The sequence below is a fragment of the Schistocerca cancellata genome, chromosome 4, assembly GCF_023864275.1.
Source record: "Schistocerca cancellata isolate TAMUIC-IGC-003103 chromosome 4, iqSchCanc2.1, whole genome shotgun sequence".
In the NCBI taxonomy this organism is placed as follows: Eukaryota; Metazoa; Arthropoda; class Insecta; order Orthoptera; family Acrididae; genus Schistocerca; species Schistocerca cancellata.
The window spans coordinates 617,909,176-617,931,988 of NC_064629.1; the positions used below are offsets into that span (position 1 = coordinate 617,909,176).

General features: G+C 44.4%; 1 protein-coding gene across 2 annotated transcripts in view; it reads right to left on the reverse strand.

Annotated features, from left to right (window-relative positions):
• Window positions 1-22,813, reverse strand: part of LOC126183311 (activating signal cointegrator 1 complex subunit 2 homolog) — a 110,231-nt gene that overhangs the window by 83,090 nt on the left and 4,328 nt on the right. Inside the window, exons 2-3 of one of the 2 annotated variants that reach the window (XM_049925162.1) lie at window positions 20,760-21,001; window positions 16,793-17,200 (exon numbers count right to left, since the gene is read on the reverse strand). In XM_049925162.1, the coding sequence (XP_049781119.1) occupies window positions 16,993-17,200; window positions 20,760-21,001 (450 nt within the window). In that variant the 3' untranslated portion in view covers window positions 16,793-16,992. Of the gene's footprint in view, window positions 1-16,792; window positions 17,201-20,759; window positions 21,002-22,813 lie in introns of those variants that run through there. The other variant, XM_049925161.1, reaches the window with a different exon arrangement.

Sequence of the window (22,813 nt, forward strand, 5' to 3'; positions counted from 1 at the left end):
TACGATGTAGTCTCTTCCTGCATGACGGTCTTCAGCACCGACTGAACTGTACTGGAACTGAACTCGAACCGAAACTGAACACTACTGTCGGACCCACTGCGTCTCGCGTATTTATTTACTTCAGTTCACTGGAGGTGAACGACTTCACGGTCATTGCCTCTTCTGTCACGTTGAAAAGCTTCTTGAAGAATCTTCTTTACGTCGGTCATTGGCTCTTGGAATGTAGGCGAGGTCCTTTGATCACATGTAACAATTGAGAAACACCTGAGCCGGTCGGGCGATGCCCTGACGGCTGAATCGACAGCTTCCACTTGTGTGGGGAGGACGATGGCTTCTCTTGAACGTGCTGACTTGCAAGCGCCGGCCGTTACCACTGCTACTCTGCCCGTTGTTTGCCAGTGTGTAAACTAAACTAAGTTTTTCATTTATTTTCTAATTTCTACTTCACTTCACATTGATTTCACTAATTTATTTACCTATCATAAGTACCACTCAACAATACAGCTCATTATCAGATTTGTCAGAAAACATTATTCCAAGAGCATTGTCAAGGTTGTGGGTCGTGAAGCCTCCTCCAACCTGAGCAGATGATTCGTCCACAGCTGAAGCCACATTCCTTTAATCATAGGCACACCTTCGCATATAGCAGACCCAGTTGTAGGGAAAATTCCAACCGTCACACACTGGGAGGCGCCAAGAGCTGTAGGGGGTCCGTTTAAGTTTTTGAAGTTTTTACTTGGCAAGCTCAGAGCAAAGCACGCTAGCTCGGAACCGGTGTGTCAGTCGGTATGTCAATATGGGCGTATCGCCCATCTAGGAGACGGCAAGGCACCAGTCGAGCGTTGCCACACAACCTCCGAGGGATGGAAGCAAATGAGCAAACATCGAAAGACATCGTAACAGGGCAGTATGAAGCAACGCTCTGTAACTCAGAACACCAGAGCGCCACTGTAAAAGTCAAACGTTGCATCATGACCAGACATCGACAACCAAGAATAGAGGCAAGGAACACTGACGAGTGCAATAACCCAGGGCAAATTCTGACATCCACCTAAGGCCACAGTATCAGAGACCCGAGCTCTGCTGTTTACATAACCAGGCTTCCGGACCTCCCAGACACATTCAGTTATTCCATTGTTCTGCCCGTGTCACCAAAACCAGAGAGAATGACGGCCTAATGAGTTTGCAGTGAAACCACAAGAAGTTGGTCGATGATGGTCTGCCTGCTATCGACACTGCTCTGCCTGCTACATGCTTGCTGACTTCGACGCCGAGACGAAACCATTACGATGCGCGTCACAGCCACGGTCTGCCATTGTAGCCTACTTACTCATCGCGCAAGAGGAGGAGATTGGTTTGCTGCCAGCCCTCCACCTACTGAGGGCGGTTTGTGGATGATCTGCAAGTTGTCGCCGACAGGTGTGGTCGAGCGGTTCTAGGCGCTTCGGTCTGGAACCGCGCTGCTGCTACGATCGCAGGTTCGAATCCTGCCTCGGGCATGGATGTGTGTGATGTCCTTAGGTTAGTTAGGTTTAAGTAGTTCCAAGTCTAGGGGGCTGATGACCTCAGATGTTAAGTCCCATAGTGCTTAGAGCCATTTGAACCTTTTTTTTTGTGGAAGTTGTCGGTCCCACACTGTCTGGGTGTGGCACTTTCAAGCAGCCCCCTGGCCACTCCATTAACATCTGCTGCAGTTTTGGTCATCCCGTGATGTTAGACCGGGGCCTGTCCTTCAGAACAACCGTCGTCTTGGGTCCCGCAGTCGGCTACACTCACCCAAGTGCACGATCACCCAACCATGAAAGTGCTGACGTGTATAAATATATATAAATGACCTAGTAGATAGTGTCGGAAGTTCCATGCGGCTTTTCGCGGAAGATGCTGTAATATACAGAGAAGTTGCAGCGTTAGAAAATTGTAGCGAAATACAGGAAGATCTGCAGCGGATAGGCACTTGGTGCAGGGAGTGGCAGCTGACCCTTAACATAGACAAATGTAATGTATTGCGAATACATAGAAAGAAGGATCCTTTATTGTATGATTATATGATAGCGGAACAAACACTGGTAGCAGTTACTTCTGTAAAATATCTGGGAGTATGCGTGCGGAACGATTTGAAGTGGAATGATCATATGAAATTAATTGTTGGTAAGGTGGGTACCAGGTTGAGATTCATTTGGAGAGTCCTTAGAAAATGTAGTCCATCAACAAAGGAGGTGGCTTACAAAACACTCGTTCGACCTATACTTGAGTATTGCTCATCAGTGTGGGATCCGTACCAGATCGGGTTGACGGAGGAGATAGAGAAGATCCAAAGAAGAGCGGCGCGTTTCGTCACAGGGTTATTTGGTAACCGTGATAGCGTTACGGAGATCTTTAACAAACTCAAGTGGCAGACTCTGCAAGAGAGGCGCTCTGCATCGCGGTGTAGCTTGCTCGCCAGGTTTCGAGAGGGTGCGTTTCTGGATGAGATATCGAATATATTGCTTCCCCCTACTTATACCTCCCGAGGAGACCACGAATGTAAAATTAGAGAGATTAGAGCGCGCACGGAGGCTTTCAGACAGTCGTTTTTCCCGCGAACCATACGCGACTGGAACAGGAAAGGGAGGTAATGACAGTGGCACGTAAAGTGCCCTCCGCCACACACCGTTGGGTGGCTTGCGGAGTATAAATGTAGATGTAGATGTAGATATAGCCGTCTTGTGGTGCGAAACGTCCGGTAATGGTCAACGCCTACTCATCTTCCTCGCTGCAGCTCACATGCCATTGAGACAACCGCCGCTCTCGGGCCTGCGGCACGCGCATCACGATTCGCTGATGAGACGTGCCAGCAGTTCTCCCCAGCATTCCCATGAGATCCACAAGCTGCACGATCCTACGAAGCGGCTGCATTACTCTGTATAATCATCATGGCAATAAAATGTCATTCCACATATCACTGTGCTACTGACGCCTCCGGGTGTAGCACCCGACTACGCCCGCACCACCGCACAGCCCCCAGACCCGTAATGGTCTTGAACAACCCAGGTCGCTACTGAACTAACGACACTACAACACAAGACGCATGCAGTGAAACAGAACTAGATAATTACATGGAAAGGAAAGATAACGTAGCTAAAGAATAGATGAGAAATATGTTACTGTGAGACAGAATTTGACGAAGCACTGGAAGGCCTAAGTCTCCAGAAGACAGTTTCGAAGATGATAATTACTGACAGGTGTGAATATTACCGAATTATCAGTTCAATGCGTCATGATTACAAATAGTGAGACGAATTATTTACAGAACATTGGAAAAATTGGTACAAATCTGCCTTGGTGAAGATCTATATGGATTACTGAGAAACGTAGGAACTTAAGAGGCAATACCCAATGACATATCATAGATGAGAGACCGAAGAAAGACAAAACGTACATTTACTGCATTTGTAGATGTATTAGAAAGTTTGATAATGTTAACTTCAATACACTCTTTAAAATTCTGAAGGTAGCAGGAATAAAATAAAAAGAACAGAACGTCATTTACAACTTTTACGGGAACTAGAGTGCAATCATGAGTCAAAAGATAAGTAATGGGAACAGTAGATGAGAAGAAAATGAGACAGGATGGTAGCCTGTAATGTAAAGGTGGCGCAAGCCTGTGAATGGGCTGTTGGCCTGATTGCAGGTAAAGTACAGCCTTTCTTCGCCACGGCACTAGGAGGCGGTGGGTGGCGAGCTAGGCGCCAGATATCTGGTACTAATTTAATAGCAAGGTGAGTGGATCTTGGGGCGTCTGGAGGGACTTAAATGAAGATAAATCTCCCCTTATCCGGGATGGAACCCACACAGTATCTCAATGGCTGGAGTCTAGTTCTTTACCTACTATACCACCACGTCCAGAGGGTTGTAGCCTATCCCCAACGTTATTTAATCTTTACAGAGTTAGCTGTGAAAGAAACAGGAAAAGTGTAGAAAATGTATTAAGTTAAGGGAGAATAAATAAAAATTTTGTTGTTTATCAGTGACACTGCAATTCTGTCAGAGATTGCAAACGGCTCGGAATATCAGTTTAACGAAATGTATAGAGTCTTGGAACGAGATGATAACATTAATATCACGAAAAGTAGAACAAAGATAATGGAACTAATCAAATTAAGTAAAACGATGCTGAGGAATTTAGATTAGTAAATGGGACACTGAAAGTGGTAGATGAGGTGTGTTGTTTGGTCAGCAAAATTACAGACGATGGTCGAAGCAGAAAGGATCGAAAATGTAGACTGGCAATAATAAGAAAAATATTTCTTAAAAACACAAAACTGTCAATATCGAATATAAATATAAGAGTTAGGAAGTCTTTTTTGAAGGTATTTGTCTGGAGTTTAGTCCTGTATGGAAGCTAAAAGTGAACAAGAAGCGAACAGAAGCTTTTGAAATGTGGTACTACCGAAGAATGCTGAACATTAGATGGGTAGAGAGTTTAACTAATAAGGAGATATTGAATTGAACTTTGGGGGTAAAAGAAATTTATTACACAACTTGCACTGAGATGACAAAAGTCATGTGATTACAACGATATACTGATTACCTCGGTGTCCATAGAAGAGATGGGGAACATAACGTCGCGAGCAGTTGAATGCTCTCTGTGATTTCAGTAATTTAACTTACACAGAGGCCAGTTTCCTTCCAGTTCCAGGTATACTCGAAATGTTTTATTCAGTTTAAAATTGCTGGGAGGGGGGGGGGGCGTTGGAAGTGACTAGATGGGAAGGCGATTATAAACTGTGGGACTATAATTAGTCACCTTAAAATCTACTGGATTATTCGTATGAATCAAAATTAATATTCTTACAGGGTACAACTTCGCACCAAGATTTGTGAAAGTCACTTAACACATTCCATTGGAAACGATCCCTCATGAACAAGATTCATCTAAAATATCGAAATATATAAATGTGAAATAATCAAATACAGTCCACTATGTGGGGATCGGAGGATCAAGTACGAACCAGAAGGGGTGCTGCACGTTCGAGTCACTTATATATTTCTGCGTGCAGGATCTCATCAGTTCTAATCTAAATGTGTAAATACCAAAACCTAGAATCCTAGAATGCACTGGTGAGTATTGGGCGGGGGGTAAGTTTAGATGGAATGGAGGAGTCGATGACCAACACCTGTAAGGGCCCAAAGACAAAAATCATTAAACCTGGATGGAACTTTCCAAAAATATAAGTTACCATCTTATATTCTCTGGAATAAGTACAAGGGACTATTCATGTTGCACTACGGTAATGTCCGTAATCAGATCATGTGGTTGATTGATGATCAAACTGCAGTCTGTCTTCGATAAATTCAGAAAACGCGGCATATGTCAGAATTACACATTTTTATGGGCGCTTATTAAACTCAGTAGAAGGAGATCTCACGTTTTAACGTAGCCACGGATGGATGATTTTGGACTGAGAACTATGTGGTTGGCTGAGTGCAATAACATAGTAAACCTTCCATAAAATCAGTATCGGTGCAACAATTCCAAATCACGCAGAAGTGTGGATACTCATTAAAGTCAGGAAAATAAGATCTAATGTTTTAACACAGCTCCGAATCAATAATCCTAGACTGAGGATCACGTGGTAGCCTGACGGCCAGGATACAGAGTAACTTCAAAAAGGCACCTGCATTAAAAATGGTAAAAATCCTACAGATACACTCCAATACACGAATAGTAAGACCATGGAAACATATACTGTAAGTGTTTTATAAATGCTGTGTTTCATACTTTTTGTCATATAATGGGAAATTTGTCCTAAGTATTGGATAACGCATCAATTCATACAACCAATGGATATAAATGCAGATGGTGTACACAATAGGAAGGCAATCTTCAGTTTTTGTCTGTTATTTATAATGCAGTCAATCAGTAGAGAGTTATATCCGTTTCTGGAGATAACAAATATTGTGATGTTCAACTCTCTTTATTATGTGGAAACAGATGAGAGATGATCCATTATGTAGTTTAAAGCTATAGTTTATTAAGCATTGAGTGCGGAGGACAATAAAGTACTACTACGTCTCAAGTACTTTTTCAGAATATCTTGAAACAATGTGTATTTATACTGATTTCAATGTGAGTAAGGTTTATTAATTCCTCATCAGCATTCATAGCACAGGATACACACCGACATGACGAGTGTACAACAGCTGTATGCACACCCACGTCCCGCGGATGATCTAGCCTCAGGTGCCGTCCACTTCCTACAGTGGTGTCTACAGGCCAATTACGACCACAACAGTTTCCGGGGATCAAGCTAGCACAACAATATGGCTTTTTATCGCCGGGAACTCAGCACGCCACCACTGCAGGTGCTACTCTCGCCGTCTAGTGACAACGCAGCCAGTGCGAGAGTATTTCTCTCCACAAGTCACGTGATTGAAAGTAGTCTGCACTGTATACCTCCACTTCAGCAGTACTCAGACCGGCGCACGGCCTCCGAGAAACCAGTCATTGTCAGGAGTTACGCCAGGCAACGGCATCGACCGCTTTGCGGTTCCTCATTACGAGTAATTCCTGACCAAGTCCAATCTCGTCTAGTAACACCCTCGGTGGTTACCTGCTAAGTGGTATGTCTTAGACTATACAGCTGATTGATAGTGTTTTTTCTTCCTCTAGCTGTATTCAGAATAAACATGTTGTTACTTCTAGTCTACCTGACTCCTGTTTCATCTGTATCTACTGAACCCACTCCATAACAAATTCTCGATGCGGATAAAGATTCGACCAACTCTCAAAGCCACGTCTGCCACACCAGGGTGGTGACGAGGATGTCCTCCAGAGTCAGCCATCTCCAGAGCTACAAGGGTCAACAATCTTTTGGGATCAGAAGATCACCCCCCTCCAGGTCGACGCCTCCGCCGGCTTGTGGCAGTTTCACCCTCAATGGATTCCTCTGGTGCACTGCCTTCTTTCTGCTGGCCTCCCAGGCTCCAGTATCCTTCTCAGCTTTCTACTGAGCCCTCCATTCATCATCCCTTACCCAAGGCCCATCTCCGTTTCTCATTCTGTGTTCCTGTGCACGCTGCGGCGGTGAGCTCTCAACGGACCAATTCTTTCGGCGATCCTCCCTTTCACACACAGTGCAGTAACAAGTGCTCAGCGGACCACTTCCTCTGACAGTCCGCCTTCTTCTTGTCCCTGCTCCTACACACACACACTGGTAGTGGATGCTCAATGAACCAATCTTTCCAGTGCTCAACCCTTTTCCTACCGTGTTCCTCTGTGTCGGATCTTCCAATGGTTTTTCGCTCAATGTACTCCTCCAGTGCTCTGCCCTTTGCTTCTGTTTGCCTTCCTTACTGCACATTTCCTGGCTTTGTGCCATTAGCTCTTCCATGACGTCCTATTCATAATCTTTTTCTTATTCAGTCGTGCCCGTTCTCGCCCACTTTGATGTTCGCCGTCGCGAAAGGACCGTTTCACACCACGACGCCTCTCATCCTCGTATACCGGTTCCAGAATCTGAGCTGCAGCCGCCTAAGGTTGCCTAGGAATAAACGGACACACCACGTCTACCAGGCTAAGCACAGCACCCATGCGGATACCGCTGCACTCTTTGGCACTGGGTAGGGTCTGCCGTCTTTCTCTCCCCATGGGAAGGAAGTACAGTCTCTGCAGCAGTGACTCGATGGATTCATTGTCTCTTTTCCCAAGGGGGAAGGAATGCAGTATCTTCGACTATGAGCAAGATGGCTGTAATATTCACGCCTGCCCTTCGACCGTACTGCATGCACATCCGCGTCCCGTGAATGACTTAGCCTTAGGCGTCTTCCACTTCATGCACTGGCGCTTGCAGGCCAGTCACGATCACAGCAGTTTCCAGGTTGTAAGCTAGAGGCGCTAGAGGCGCTTATGTCGCCATCTGGCGCTGTTCCAACCGACGACGGGAGGCACAGTCAGTGCGGGACTATTCCTCTTCGTAAGTCACATGCCTGAAATTAATCCACTTTGTATACCTCCACCTTAGCAGTAATTAGGCCAGCGCACGGACTCCGAGAAGCCAGACATCGCCAGGAGTTACGCCAGGCAATTGGGTTGACCACTATGGGGTCCCTCATCTGCAGTGGCTCCTGACCAGAACTGACCTGCAACTATGTGACGAATTCTTCCCTCGGCGGACAGCGAGTCGCAAACCTAGGCCTTGGACTACGCCTCAATGTTAGGGATCCATTACGCATCTTTGACTGAGTTATCAGATTGATGATATCTCCTCTGGTAACTCCCTAACTGGTTACTTGCTAAGTGGCATATCTTCCTGTAACCCACTTAGACTACACAGTTGCTTGCTTGATAGAGTTATTTCTGACAGTAACTGTATCCTGAAGAAACGTGGTACTACTCGCAGTCCAAATGGCTGATGTTTTTATTTGTAGGTACTAAACAATGGCCCATAACATATAGTATGAAACAATGTTTCGTTGTTGACTGTTGAAGTGATCAAACAATGTGTTTAAATGTCTTGTCACTTTAATCCAAATAGACAATATATAATCTGCATATTTGAAGCAGTATATAATACTTACGTTAAGGCTTCTTTTAATGCTCTCACTACTTATCTATGCTAGATACAGCTGGGAGACTCGAACTACAAGACGTAATTAGGCAACAATAGGAGCCTAGCTTTAAAAGTCAGTGGATTTTTCAAAGTCATTCACGAAATTTTGTGGCAAGAGTGCACTATGAAGAATGAAGTAGCCAAGTCATTTAACTGCTTATACAGATTCCATTCGAATTGTATATGAATGTACGCTAAGTATTGCAAGCTATATATTTTATCGTTGGTATTGACAGTCGTGTTAGCGCTGTTAGCGCTGCATTTATTTTGGAGCTCAAGCCGTGGTGGTTAGCGCGTAAAGATGAGTGGGGCTTCACTGAGAGTGTAATTGGCTGTCTCGCTGGTCAGAACCAAGGAGCGCAATGCGATGCCAGAAAGGTTGAATTTGGTGTTAAAATTAATTTTTGATGGTGGGTTTACTCATGTGTGTTGCGTAATGACGCCGACGGTGCGTTCAATGTAGAAGTTAAGCCAAATCGTGCGTTGATATAAACTCACATCCAGGTACATCTGCCGCGCCACGTGGACGAAACCAGTAACATACTAATTGTGCTCGCAAATAGACGATCAGCAGACATGAAACTGGCCAAGATCCATGTGTAAAAGCAGCATGTGAACAATTCAGGCGTGGGAAGGGACTACATACGAATACAGTGAAAATTTCGTTGGAACTGTGTCGCATTAATTGGTATCATAGCGTCCACCTATTCCCTCTATATATTGAACCTAATACTGACTGAAACATTTAATCATAGCTGCAGTCACGGTGTTACAGAAGCAGGAGGTGACTGTGCTGGAACTGTATGTAGAAGGGGAAGGCATACGGTCGTAAAACGTAATTCATCTACAGGCTGCTTTCGTAAGAGCGTGCAAAAATTTAACAGGACATATAGAATGCTCCACTGAACAATTTGAAGTAGGGAACCTGGGGTGGAACAAGCCTGCTTAAGTAGATAATAGGAATAAAATCATATTACTGTGCATTGTTTTACTTACATTAGTCACAGTTGACTGCAAATACCACCAGTGACACAATGAACCTACCATTTGTACTGCATCTCACAAAATGTGCTAAAACTGATAGCCATCAGCCTCAATAAAGAGTGACATCGGCGAACAAGATTTTGACGCACCCCGACGAATATCCCTGGTGTGTTTCGATTCTCATCACAGGCAGCTACAATTCCATTTCCGTATCCACAAGTGACTTTAGATATCTCCATAGGAAATAATTAAGGGGTTTTAGGTCAGGTGCCCTCGCAGGCCGTGGAATATGACCTCCCCTTCCAAACCAGCGGCCAGGAAATGCAGCACTGAGATGGCTGCGGACATCCACACTAAAGTGAGGCGGTGCACCGTCTCGTTGTATCCACATCATCGCACGAGCAGCCAAAGGTACGTTCTCCAACAACCGAGGTAGAAGTCTTTGTACGAACCTCAAGTACAAGTGGCCACTCAGACGGCCAGGCAGAAGATATGACCTACTGAGACTGTCACCTACAATACTGGCCCAGATATTCACAGCAAAACGTACTTGATGGTGTGACTCTACTACAGCTTTAGGGTTTTCCTCATCCCACACATGGCTATTCCTGCTGTTCAAAATACCACCACGATCAAATGAGGCCTTGTCAGTAAACAGCATGATTTGGAGGAAATCTGCTCGATCAATCCGTTGTTGGATCAACCACACATAATGCAACCCTTGGTGCAAAGTCACAAGCATTGCATGGACTCGTGGGTGATGTGGGTGTAATCGTTACTCGTGGAGTACTCGCCGCACGCTAGTACGTGCAGCGGCAATTTCACGAGCAATACGACGAATACTTGCGGTGGGATCCGGTGCAACACGTTCCAGCATCTCCACTGCCAAATCGGGTGTGCAAGTGGTCCTCACGTTGCCACGTTCCTAACTTCTTATTTCCAATGAACCGGTCTCCTGCATTCTTGGATCGAAAGAAAAAAACACCTTTCGTGGCGGATGATACCTGTTAGGAAATCGTTCCCTATACAGCCTTTCAGCAGCTACATCATTGCAACGTACTTCCCCATTCACAAGGTGCGCGTCAGTGAGTTCTGCGAAACTGTACCGTTACTACTCCATCGTATTGTACTTTACGTCTCTGAATAGCACTGAGTAATGAGTGGGTCTGTCGTTGATTCATAGTACGATCTATCAAGGAACAATATAAACACGATATAACAGAGCCACCATGGACAAGTAAAGTAAATAAAACCTGCAGCATGACTTCCTAGAAATCAGGCTTGTCCTCCTCATTTCCTTGTAGGAAGTAAAGAATGTACAAAAAAATGGCTCTGAGCACTATGGGACTTAACTTCTGAGGACATCAGTCCCCTAGAACTTAGAACTATTTAAACCTAACTACCCTAAGGACATCACACACATCCATGCCCGAGGCAGGATTCGAACCTGCGACCGAATCGGTCGAGCGGTTCCAGACTGTAGCACCTAGAACCGTTCGGTCACCCCGGCCGGCAAAGAATGTACATGTAAATAAATAGCACAGAACGTATAAACTTGTACGCATGTTACTTATAAATAATCTGGAAAACAGTAAAGCTAGACAAAGTGGTAGACAAGCTTACTTCCATCTCTCCTTAAGCTGACTTCTCCGATCCCAGGTTCCCTACCTCAAATTGTTCACTGGAGCATTCTCTATGTCTTGCTACATTTTTGCACACATTTACGGAAACACCCTGTATAGGTATATTCGAAAATTAGCTATAAATGTCGATAGAGACATCTAACTTTTAAATGATTCGAAAAGTCCACTGACTTTTAAGAGCACGCAACTTTAGGAAATCAGTCATAACTAACTCTGTCCTTCAGTACGATTCTCTTGGTGTAGCTTGAACAGGTACTTGTTCACAGTCGTGAGAGCACTACAAGGAAACTAAAATATTGAACCTTGTTCTCTCTAGCGCACACTGGACTCCCATTCGGGAGGACGACGGTTCAATCCCGCGTCCGGCCATCCTGATTTAGGTTTTCCGTGATTTCCCTAAATCGCTCCAGGCAATTGTCAGGATGGTTCCTTTGAAAGGGCACGGCCGACTTCCTTCCCCATCCTTCCCTAATCCGATGAGACCGATGACCTCGGTGTCTGGTCTCCTTCCCCAAACAACCCAAACCCAACCCTTTCTCTAGCGCGAGATTATTTCCCTATGTTGCACATTTGGCAGCATGGAAACTAGTGCCCAAATGTCTTGGGACACCATCCTGGACACAGTCTATGTGACGAAAGGAAGAAAGAAAGGACTCAACGTCGCGTCGACAAACAGGCCATTAGCGAGTGGGGTATGAAAAAAGGGTTATTCACTTGATTTGTATATAAATGCAAACATACAGAGGTTGGACAAAAATGTGGAAACACCGCGAGGTGCAAATGGTTCAAATGGCTCTGAACACTATGGGACTTAACATCTGAGGTCATCAATTCCCTATAACTTAGAACTACTTAAACCTAACTAACCTGCCCGAGGCAGGATTCAAACCTGCGACCGTAGCGGTCGCAAGGCTCCAGACTGAAGCGCCTAGAACCGCTCGGTCACAGAGGTCGGAAAACACCGCGAGGAAAGCATGCTTGAACATAAATGTAGATGCGAACTAAGACTGTAGTTTGCGCTGTTGTATTTGACCACGAACGACACTTTTGCAGTGTCCTCAATACGTTGCAAGTGTCAATCGTGATCAGAACAGTGTTGTCTGTAGTTGTGAGTGCGTTATGTCGGAGTTAAGTAACTTTGAACGTGGGCAAATGCTTGGTGCTAGTACAGTGGATACTTTCGTAACCAAGGTAGCCGAAGTGGTTAGTGTTTCAAGAGGCACAATCTCGAAGATTTATATACTGTACAGAGAAAGAGGGAAAACATCATCCACTAAGTCGGAAAGCGGACGAAAGTGTGTGTTGAGTAACAGTGACAAACGGTCATTGCAGAGGATTGTGGCGAAATAATAAGAGCACGACAACTGCAAAAGTCGCTGCAGAACTGAATGTCGAACTCACGAAACACGTCAGCACCAAAAAAGCACGAATGGACTTCCACAACCAGGTAATTACAGAGCGAGCTGGAATTCCAAAACCATTCATCAGTAATGCAAGTGCTCGTAATAGGAAAACGTTGTGCCGAAGCCATGAAACCTGGACTATGGAGCAACTGAAGAAAATCATCTGGTCGGATGAGTCCTGTTTCACACTGTTTCCAACTTCTGACCGAGTTGCCGTTCCAAGACTGAAACATAGCGGTGTTCGTTGATGATTTTGGCTTCCATATCGTAGTATTCTATGTGCCCCATGGTTACTGTGCAGGGTCGCATTACAGCCAAGAAGTAAGTGACCATTTTTGATGATCAGGTCTATCCCATCCACAATGTTTGATTCCCAATGGTGTTGCTGTGTTGCAAGACGACATGGCCCCTGTTAATTCATCTCGCGTCGTTCAGGACTAGCTTTGTGAACTCAAGGTTGAATTGTTGCCCCTCCCCTAGCCTCCACAGTAACCTTTTGTGGTCTGCTTTGGACAGAGTCACTAGTTCGGGGGTAACAATGGTATAAGATTATCTTGAAACTATGCAGAAGCCGTATTTATCCATTCAGAGAGGGCTGGAAACTTTTATACGCCAGAGGTTTCTTACACCGGATTAGGCACGGTTTTGTTTTGTCCATATTTTTTCACCACTGTATTTCATGAATATCATAGATGTAATTTCTGTCAAAATATAGTCAACGCAACAAACTGTAGTAATTTGAACCAGGTGTAATTGTAGAGATCTTTAAGTCTGTGTACTGTATCAGAGAGATTTTACATGTGTCCACGCCCTTTGCGAAGGACGCTGTTGTTAACTGGAAGCGCCAGAGAGGCACTGACTCCAGTCATTGCTCTACTTGGCCTAAGAAAGTAATTGACAGTGTCCGCCATACTCTAAAGCATAGCGTGCGAAAGAATAGTCATCCAAGTCAGTTAATAGAGAGAACTTGCAGCCATGTCTCCCCTTTCGGGCTTCAATCGGTAACTTGGGTCAATGGCGTTGAGGAAGTTGCTGTATTTATAAATAAATTGTCAAAAATGCGGCCCCACCTTCCGTTCTCAAGCTATGAGAAACCTTTAGAATCAGATTATCTCTGTGCGAAGATGTCAATGTCCTACCGCAACTCAAGGATCTTTACATTGAAACTCGACGAAAGTCAGATAGAATTTCTGAAATGACCTGCTTAATGCCACATTCTGATCCCCACTGGTATCTGAGATCAACCGCATTGAAATTCCGACTTTATCATACCTAAACGTAGTAAAAATACCGGAGATTAAACACAATACTAGTAACAACAGTAACTGTCACACACAAGAAGTTGCATGGCTGGCACCTGTGGAATGAATGATAATGGACAGCCATCGGCTTTTGACCACTTAGTGTATAGCACTAGAAGAAATGATGATATTCACTATTCTGGATTAAATATCACTTTGGCAGAGAAAGGGGTGAATTATGCTGCCACAAAAATCTTTGGTCATTTGCCAAATGGTATTAAAAGTCTGACAGATAGCCAACAAACGTTTAAAAGCAAATTAAAAGAATTTCCGAATGACAACTCCTTTTACTCAATAGATGAATTCTTACAGATAAAGTAGTAACTGTAAAAAAAAGAATTAATTAATTAATTATTTTGTATGAAGAAAACTTATGTTAAAGTGACACGTTCCACATCATTACGAAATGTCGTATTCATGATCTATGGAACAAGGATTAATGTATGTATGTATGTATGTATGTATGTGGCTGTGAAGAGGGTAAAGTCGATTTCTTATTCGATATGTAATAGATAGCTGCTTTGCTATGGCATGAGCTACAGCCAGGCACATAGGTGTGAATTGCAGAGTAACTATAGGGTGTTTCAAAAATGACCGGTGTATTTGAAACGGCAATAAAAACTAAACGAGCTGCGATAGAAATACACCGTTTGTTGCAATATGCTTGGGACAACAGTACATTTTCAGGCGGACACACTTTCGAAATTAAAGTAGTTACAATTTTCAACAACAGATGGCGCTGCAAGTGATGTGAAAGATATAGAAGACAACGCAGTCTGTGGGTGCGCCATTCTGTACGTCGTCTTTCTGCTGTAAGCGTGTACTGTTCACAACGTGCAAGTGTGCTGTAGACAACATGGTTTATTCCTTAGAACAGACGATTTTTCTGGTGTTGGAATTCCACCGCCTAGAACACAGTGTTGTTACAACAAGACGAAGTTTTCAACGGAGGTTTAATGTAACCAAAGGACCGAAAAGCGATACAATAAAGGATCTGTTTGAAAAATTTCAACGGACTGGGAACGTGACGGATGAACGTACTGGAAAGGTAGGGCGGCCGCGTACGGCAACCACAGAGGGCAACGCGCAGCTAGTGCAGCAGGTGATCCAACAGCGGCCTCGGGTTTCCGTTCGCCGTATTGCAGCTGCGGTCCAAATGACGCCAACGTCCACGTATCGTCTCATGCGCCAGAGTTTACACCTCTATCCATACAAAATTCAAACGCGGCAACCCCTCAGCGCCGCTACCATTGCTGCACGAGAGACATTCGCTAACGATATAGTGCACAGGATTGATGACGGCGATATGCATGTGGGCAGCATTTGGTTTACTGACGAAGCTTATTTTTACCTGGACGGCTTCGTCAATAAACAGAACTGGCGCATATGGGGAACCGAAAAGCCCCATGTTGCAGTCCCATCGTCCCTGCATCCTCAAAAAGTACTGGTCTGGGCCGCCATTTCTTCCAAAGGAATCATTGGCCCATTTTTCAGATCCGAAACGATTACTGCATCACGCTATCTGGACATTCTTCGTGAATTTGTGGCGGTACAAACGGCCTTAGACGACACTGCGAACACCTCGTGGTTTATGCAAGATGGTGCCCGGCGACATCGCACGGCCGACGTCTTTAATTTCCTGAATGAATATTTCGATGATCGTGTGATTGCTTTGGGCTATCCGAAACATACAGGAGGCGGCGTGGATTGGCCTCCCTATTCGCCAGACATGAACCCCTGTGACTTCTTTCTGTGGGGACACTTGAAAGACCAGGTGTACCGCCAGAATCCAGAAACAATTGAACAGCTGAAGCAGTACATCTCATCTGCATGTGAAGCCATTCCGCCAGACACGTTGTCAAAGGTTTCGGGTAATTTCATTCAGAGACTACGCCATATTATTGCTACGCATGGTGGATATGTGGAAAATATCGTACTATAGAGTTTCCCAGACCGCAGCGCCATCTGTTGTTGAAAATTGTAACTACTATAATTTCGAAAGTTTGTCTGCCTGAAAATGTACTGTTGTCCCAAGCATATTGCAACAAACGGTGTATTTCTATCGCTGCTCGTTTAGTTTTTATTGCCGTTTCAAATATACCGGTCATTTTTGAAACACCCTGTATGTAGATGGAGTCGACAGCCGGTTCAGACCGCCATAAAAGATCTTAGAAGTATTCGTGATGCTATGGTGAAAATAAAATAAAGGAAAATCGGACAAGTGTGAACAGGTCGCCGGCCGTTGTGGCCGAGCGGTTCTAGGCGCTTCAGTCCGGAACCGCGCTGCTGCTACGGTCGCAGGTTTGAATCCTGCCTCGGGCATGGCTGTGTGTGATGTCCCTAAATTAGTTAGGTTTAAGTAGTTCTAAGTCTAGGGGACTGATGACCTCAGATGTTAAGTGCCATAGTGCTTAGAGCCATTTGAACCATTTGTGAACAGGTCTCGCGCTCTGAGAGTTTCGCACAAACTTAATTATGTATACAGTTAGTTCATCTACAGATTTTGATGAGTGTGTTTGCGAGTATCAAAATTTGGTACGTAAATGGCCGTATCTTTTGGTTTCATTGACTCAAAAATTAAATTTTTTACACCGCCAAGGGTGTAATTTGGCATGAATTTCGACAAGATTTTTCTACCCATTCGTGAGAAAAAGGGGTATTAATCAGATGGACAACGAAGTGTTCCTAAGAGAGTTCCGATTTTGCTGATTGAGGTAGGGAACCCTAGAAAATACCGATGTAACTACACATTTCTGCTAAATCTGTCCTAATGATGTTCCGTCGTTAATGGAAATAATTTGTACGTGTCTTGTTAAAGTATTTTCATTGTTCTGTTTATAATCTAAACACAAAAATAAAAGTAACACGAATTAAATTACAAAACTGTTTTATTGTCAGTCTTAAAGAGAAACGAATCGTTATTTTAGTAAAAAATAAAATGTGATTACATGTTTTGGCACCTTAGAGGAAGCAAGTAAACAATTTTACAGTTTTATTATAAAACTGTTTATGAGTATCAGATGTCTAGTAACATCACATTTGCAGTATGTATGATATGTGAGAATAGAGGCTACTGCCGACTGGAAGCTGCCTGGGGGAAAGTGCGTCTCTGAGGCTGCGTCTGCTCAGGCTTCTGCGTCTGTGTCTGCACAGACTGCTGCGTCTGCGTCTGCGCCTGCGGCTGCTCGGGCTGCTGCGTCTGCGTCTGAGGACGCTGCGTCTGCGGTTGAGACCCGGCCTGAGGCTGCGGTCGTCCGATGTGCTCCTGGATCTGGTCCCTGCACAGCATGCGTCCCCAAAGTTAGCTAAAACATCTATTTACCCGCAGTTTATTTCACGACGTTTCGGGATTGCCACGATAATTCGACTGACAACCATTCAGCCATCTTCAGGTGGGTGTTTTGTACTGGAGATTGCTAGTTCACATCGCTAACTTTACAAAAAAAATTGGTGCGCAAAGGCAGCCGGTATATGAATGACCTCTTTAGAGTTTAGCGCCGTCTTTGAATATTGCTCCCTCAATGGTACGCAGATGCATGCGCAATAGTGATACTACGTACGGGCTCTCTGTCGAAATCAGGGCTGCCGAGCTAAAATTCAGATGATTAATTCAACATCTGAATTACAAATGGCGCGAAACCCGACAGACGTCATTCACGCGGCAGCTGCCTTTGCGCATGTCTCTCCAGGCCAGTTTTTTGTATGAAGTTAGCGATTTGAACTAGCGATCTCCAGTGCAAACACTCACCTGAAGATGGATGAATGGTTGTCATCCGGCTGAAATCCTGAAACTTCATGGAATACTCCTTAAGCCAAGAAAATTTAAAGAATCGTGCCCGCAGTTTGTCTTGAAAACCAGAATGGCCTTTGTCACTGCAATCAGTCACTATTGAAATATTCGCACCTTTACGATAGAATGCAAATAATAATCAAAAAATACCGCCGGAACAAAAAGTCCTGAATAAAAGGACAAAAGATTACCGTTAAATGAAACAATAAATCAACTAAAAGTATCCGGTATAGGGCATGTGCAACAGCTAACGACTATAGGCAATATGGTTAAAAAAAATATATAAATTTCATGGACGGTAATGAAATTCCATAAGAATTTGGTTGTCACAATCTGTTGTGTGAAGTCCTTACGAATAAATAAGGAAGTGGAATACACAGGCAACAAAAGGGATTTCTTACAAGAGGAAAAGGTTGTACGAGTGCATACAGGATTATCGACCACTAAAAACAAACTACATGTATGCGTCCTCAGTGAAATAACAAACCAGAATAGTTTGAAGTGAAATGAACATCTGTCAAGAGATGACACTGAAAGAGTACCTCTAAAACTTATGAATTAGAAATACAAAAGTAGAATAGGAGTATACACACTACGTTTGACACAATCTACGGAGCCGCCAAGACGTGAGTGACGACCCTTACGGCCCAAAGACTGAGACACAGGATTCGCATTCAGAAGAAGCGGGAGGTAAATAGCCTTCTGGACATATTAATTTACGTTTCCTATTGTTAACCAAAATTGCTTAAGGTGAATATCGAGAGAGATTCTTTGTAAAGAAAGAATACAGCAGATTTCTTTCCCCACCATTGTCCAATCCGACATTGCACTCCGTCTCTAATGACTTCGTCGTCGACGATATATTAGCTCCAACCGTCTTTGTTGCTTCCTTTCTTTACAACGGAAATAGCCCGTGCAATGTTTGAGAAAAAATTGAGAACCCTGTGAAAGGTTCAGTGCTGGAATATTGGTTGTGCTGTAAAAATGTCAGACAGCGCAAAAATGAGAGTAAGGAACTGGAAAGCACATCACCACATTTTTTGGAAGACAAAAAAAGAAATGAGAGCTACAACGTCTTGTATTGGTGCAAGAAGAGAGAGAAGTAAGGGCTAAAATACGGAATATCTAAAAGAGGACATTTGAAAATCACAAATGAAAAGCAATAAAGATATACGAAGAAAGTATTTAGAGAAGAAATGGCGAACTTCAAAAGTAGTTCCTACTCTCTCTCCAAAAACCTCACAGCGAGTGTGTCCTAAAGTACTGGCTTTCATGAGTAAAAATGAAAAATCATAAATAAATAGACTTTCTGACAAAAAGAATCAGGACACCAATTACTGAACATTAATACGTCCTGTGTCCACCTTTCGCCTTCATGACGTCTTGAACGCTGCTGAGGACACTTTCAGTGAGGTGTCTGAATGTCTGTTGAGGAATAGTGGCCCATTCTTTCTCAAGAGCAGAAACCAGAGAAGGTAGATATGTTGGAAGCTGGGGTCTGGAACGGAGTCAAAGTGTAAGTTATCCCGAATGTGTTTCGTTGGGTTCTAGTTAGGACTCTGATTAAGCCAGTCCATTTCAGGAAAGTTATTTTCTATAAACCGTTGTCCCATGGATAATTCTTTATTATAGAGTGCTTAGTCATATCGATACAAAAAAATGATCGTTTCTGAAATCATTCTCTGCTGTAGTTAGTACACAATGTTGTAGAATGTATTAGTATCCTTCCGTATTTAGTGTTTCTTAATCGAAATAAGTGGATCACACCTTAACCGCGGAAAAAGGACTCATACCGTAACGCCACCTCGTCCGTACTTTACTGTTGGCATTACACATGATGGCAGTTAACTTTCTAGAGGCTTTCGTCGAATCCAAACCCTTCCACTGGCTTGCCGCAGGGTTTAGAGTAATTTCCAAACTCTTTTCCATTCATCCACTGTCCAGTGGCGTCGCTGTTTGCTCCACCTTAAACTTGGCTTAGCGCTGACTACAGAAATGTATGGTTTATGATGAGATGTCCGACCGCTGTACCGTATTCCTTTGAACTTAGCAAGCACACTCATTGCGCTATCTGGACTGCTGGTAGCACTTTGGAACTCTTGAATGATTCCTACAGCTGATTTCATGCGATTTTTACAGCTACCCTCTGCAATGTTCGACAGTACCTGTTCAACAATACGTGAGATCTACCTGGTCTTGGTGTAGTTGTGGTAGTTACTTCACGTTTCCACTTCAAAGTCACATCACCAACAGTCGAATTGGGTAGCTTCATAATGGTTGAAATTTTCCTGACTGATTTGTTAGTCAGATGACATTCAATGACTAGTCCACGTTAGAAGTCAACTGAACTCTCCCGACCAACTCATTCTGCTGTTACTGTTTCTCTACTGACAGCACAACAATCCTCACCTCCTGTTATATTGGTATGTCCGCCTCTCGTGACGTGTAGTTGTCAATACCGCATTACATAGATATGTCCTGATACTTTGCATCATGGGGTGTATAGTGTACTGCACGTTATATGAGACATCTCGGGAAACCAAGTTACAGAAAGTAAATATTTCCCACTGTTAATTATCATTGCTTTCTATGCACCATAAACTAGTTTTCTACACATAAAAATGTGTTCACTTGGTCCTTGTAGTTTTCATCCACCTTATAACGTTGGTCACGAAAGAACTTCCGATGGAGGAAGAGATAACTGTCACTTTGTAGTCAGTAAAGGTTGTAGAGGAATTCTTGCTCTCTTTTTTTTTCAGTAGTTAATACCAAGTTTTTTCGTCTCGCCATCTTGGTCTGCTTTTATGTTTCTTGTTAACTTCAGATCCATTCCATCACTTTAGATGGTTGAGTAGCTTGTCTGAGTAGTTTGGAAACAGAAAATAATTCCACAGTAACAATAGGTTGTTCATTATAGCTCCCATTGCCTTACCGACGTACGAAGGAAGCCAGGAGCAGCATACTATGTCGCAAATATAGCACTGCAGTGGAGTACTTTTCAGTACGCCCAGCAAGTGTAAGATGAACCGAGAGTTGGAGCTACATACCTGTTGACGAACCAGAAGGGCTGACGGTCAGCCGGCCAGGCAGAGACGAGCGATGCGACGTCCTCTTCAGGTGAGAGTGTGCTGCTGGTGGACTCCAGACCCACGCGGTTGTCGAGCCCGACGTCAGTCGTGAACTGCGGCAGAGGGCCGGGGTACGACCACCCACTGCCCGCGTACGACGGTTTGTACTGCGACATCGCCGCTCCCACCAGCGACAGCACTAGCACTGCTCTCAGGGCCGACTGTGCAAATGGAGAAAAAGACTGACAATCGGTGACCACAGAAAATAACTCAGACCTTATGATGGGATTATGATGAGGCGACAGGCCTTTGATCTGTCATGTAAAATGCTGCGGTGCGTGCTCACTGAGATACTGATAAAGTGTACATAGTATATGGTAGTCACGTAGCTTATATGGTCCCAGTAATCCATGCTTTGCGTACGAAGCAATTAAATAAACGGTCACACAGACAAATACAATGAAGCTTTTCATCATCTGTTGTCTTAGTTATTGGTGAACTCCTGGAGTATACGGTGGTGCTCCAAGGCATCTCTCGACAAACATCAGGAAAGAAAAGTTTCGTGGTCCACATTCATACAACCAAGCATTTTCATCACAACTAAGACACACGAATGTTGCAGATGCAACGTACACAAATTTTCTTTAGAATCTGAAACAGACTAGGACATCGAGAACGAGATACACTACTGGCCATTAAAATTGCTACATCACGAAGATGACGTGCTACAGACGCGAAATTTAACCGACAGGAAGACGATGCTGTGATATGCAAATGATTAGCTTTCCAGAGTATTCACACAAGGTTGGCGCCGGTGGCGACACCTACGACGTCCTGACATGACGAAAGTTTCCAACCGATTTCTCATACACAAACAGCAGTTGACCGACGTTGCCCGGTGAAACGTTGTTGTGATGCCTCGTGTAAGGAGGAGAAATGCGTACCATCACGTTTCCGACTTTGATAAAGGTCGGATTGTAGCCTGTCGCGATTGCGGTTTATCGTATCGCGACATTGCTGCTCGCGTTAGTCGAGATCCAATGACTGTTAGCAGAATACGGAATCGGTGGGTTCAGGAGGGTAATACGGAACGCCGTTCTGGATCCCAGTGGCCTCATATCACTAGCAGTCGAAATGACAGGCATCTTATCCGCATGACTGTAACGGATCGTGCAGCCCCTGTCGATCCCTGAGTCAACAGATGGGGACAAGACAACAACCATCTGCACGAACGTCCGCAGCTCGTGGTCGTGCGGTAGCGTTCTCGCTTCCCACGCCCGGGTACCCGGGTTCGATTCCCGGCGGGGTCAGGGATTTTCTCTGCCTCGTGATGACTGGGTGTTGTGTGATGTCCTTAGGTTAGTTAGGTTTAAGTAGTTCTAAGTTCTAGGGGACTGATGACCATAGATGTTAAGTCCCATAGTGCTCAGAGCCATCTGCACGAACAGTTCGACGACGTTTGCAGCAGCATGGACTATCAGCTCGGAGACCATGGCTTCCGTTACCCTTGACGCTGCATCACAGACAGGAGCGCCTGCGATGATGTACTCAACGACGAACCTGGGTGCACGAATGGCAAAACGTCATTTTTTCGGATGAATCCAGGTTCTTTTTACAGCATCATGATGGTCGCATCCGTGTTTGGTGACATCGCGGTGAACGCTCATTGGGAGCGTGTATTCGTCATCGCCATACTGGCGTATCACCCGGCGTGATGGTTTGGGGTACCATTGGTTACACGTCTCGGTCACCTCATGTTCGCATTGACAGCACTTTGAACAGTGGACGTTACATTTCAGATGTGTTACGACCCGTGGCTCTACCCTTCATTCGATCCCTGCGAAACCCTACATTTCAGCAGGATAATGCACGACCGCATGTTGCAGGTCCTGTACGGGCCTTTCTGGATACAGAAAATGTTCGACTGCTGCCCTGGCCAGCACATTCTCCAGATCTCTCGCCAACTGAAAACGTCTGGTCAATGGTGGCCGAGCAAATGGGTCGTCACAAAACGCCAGTCACTACTTTTGATG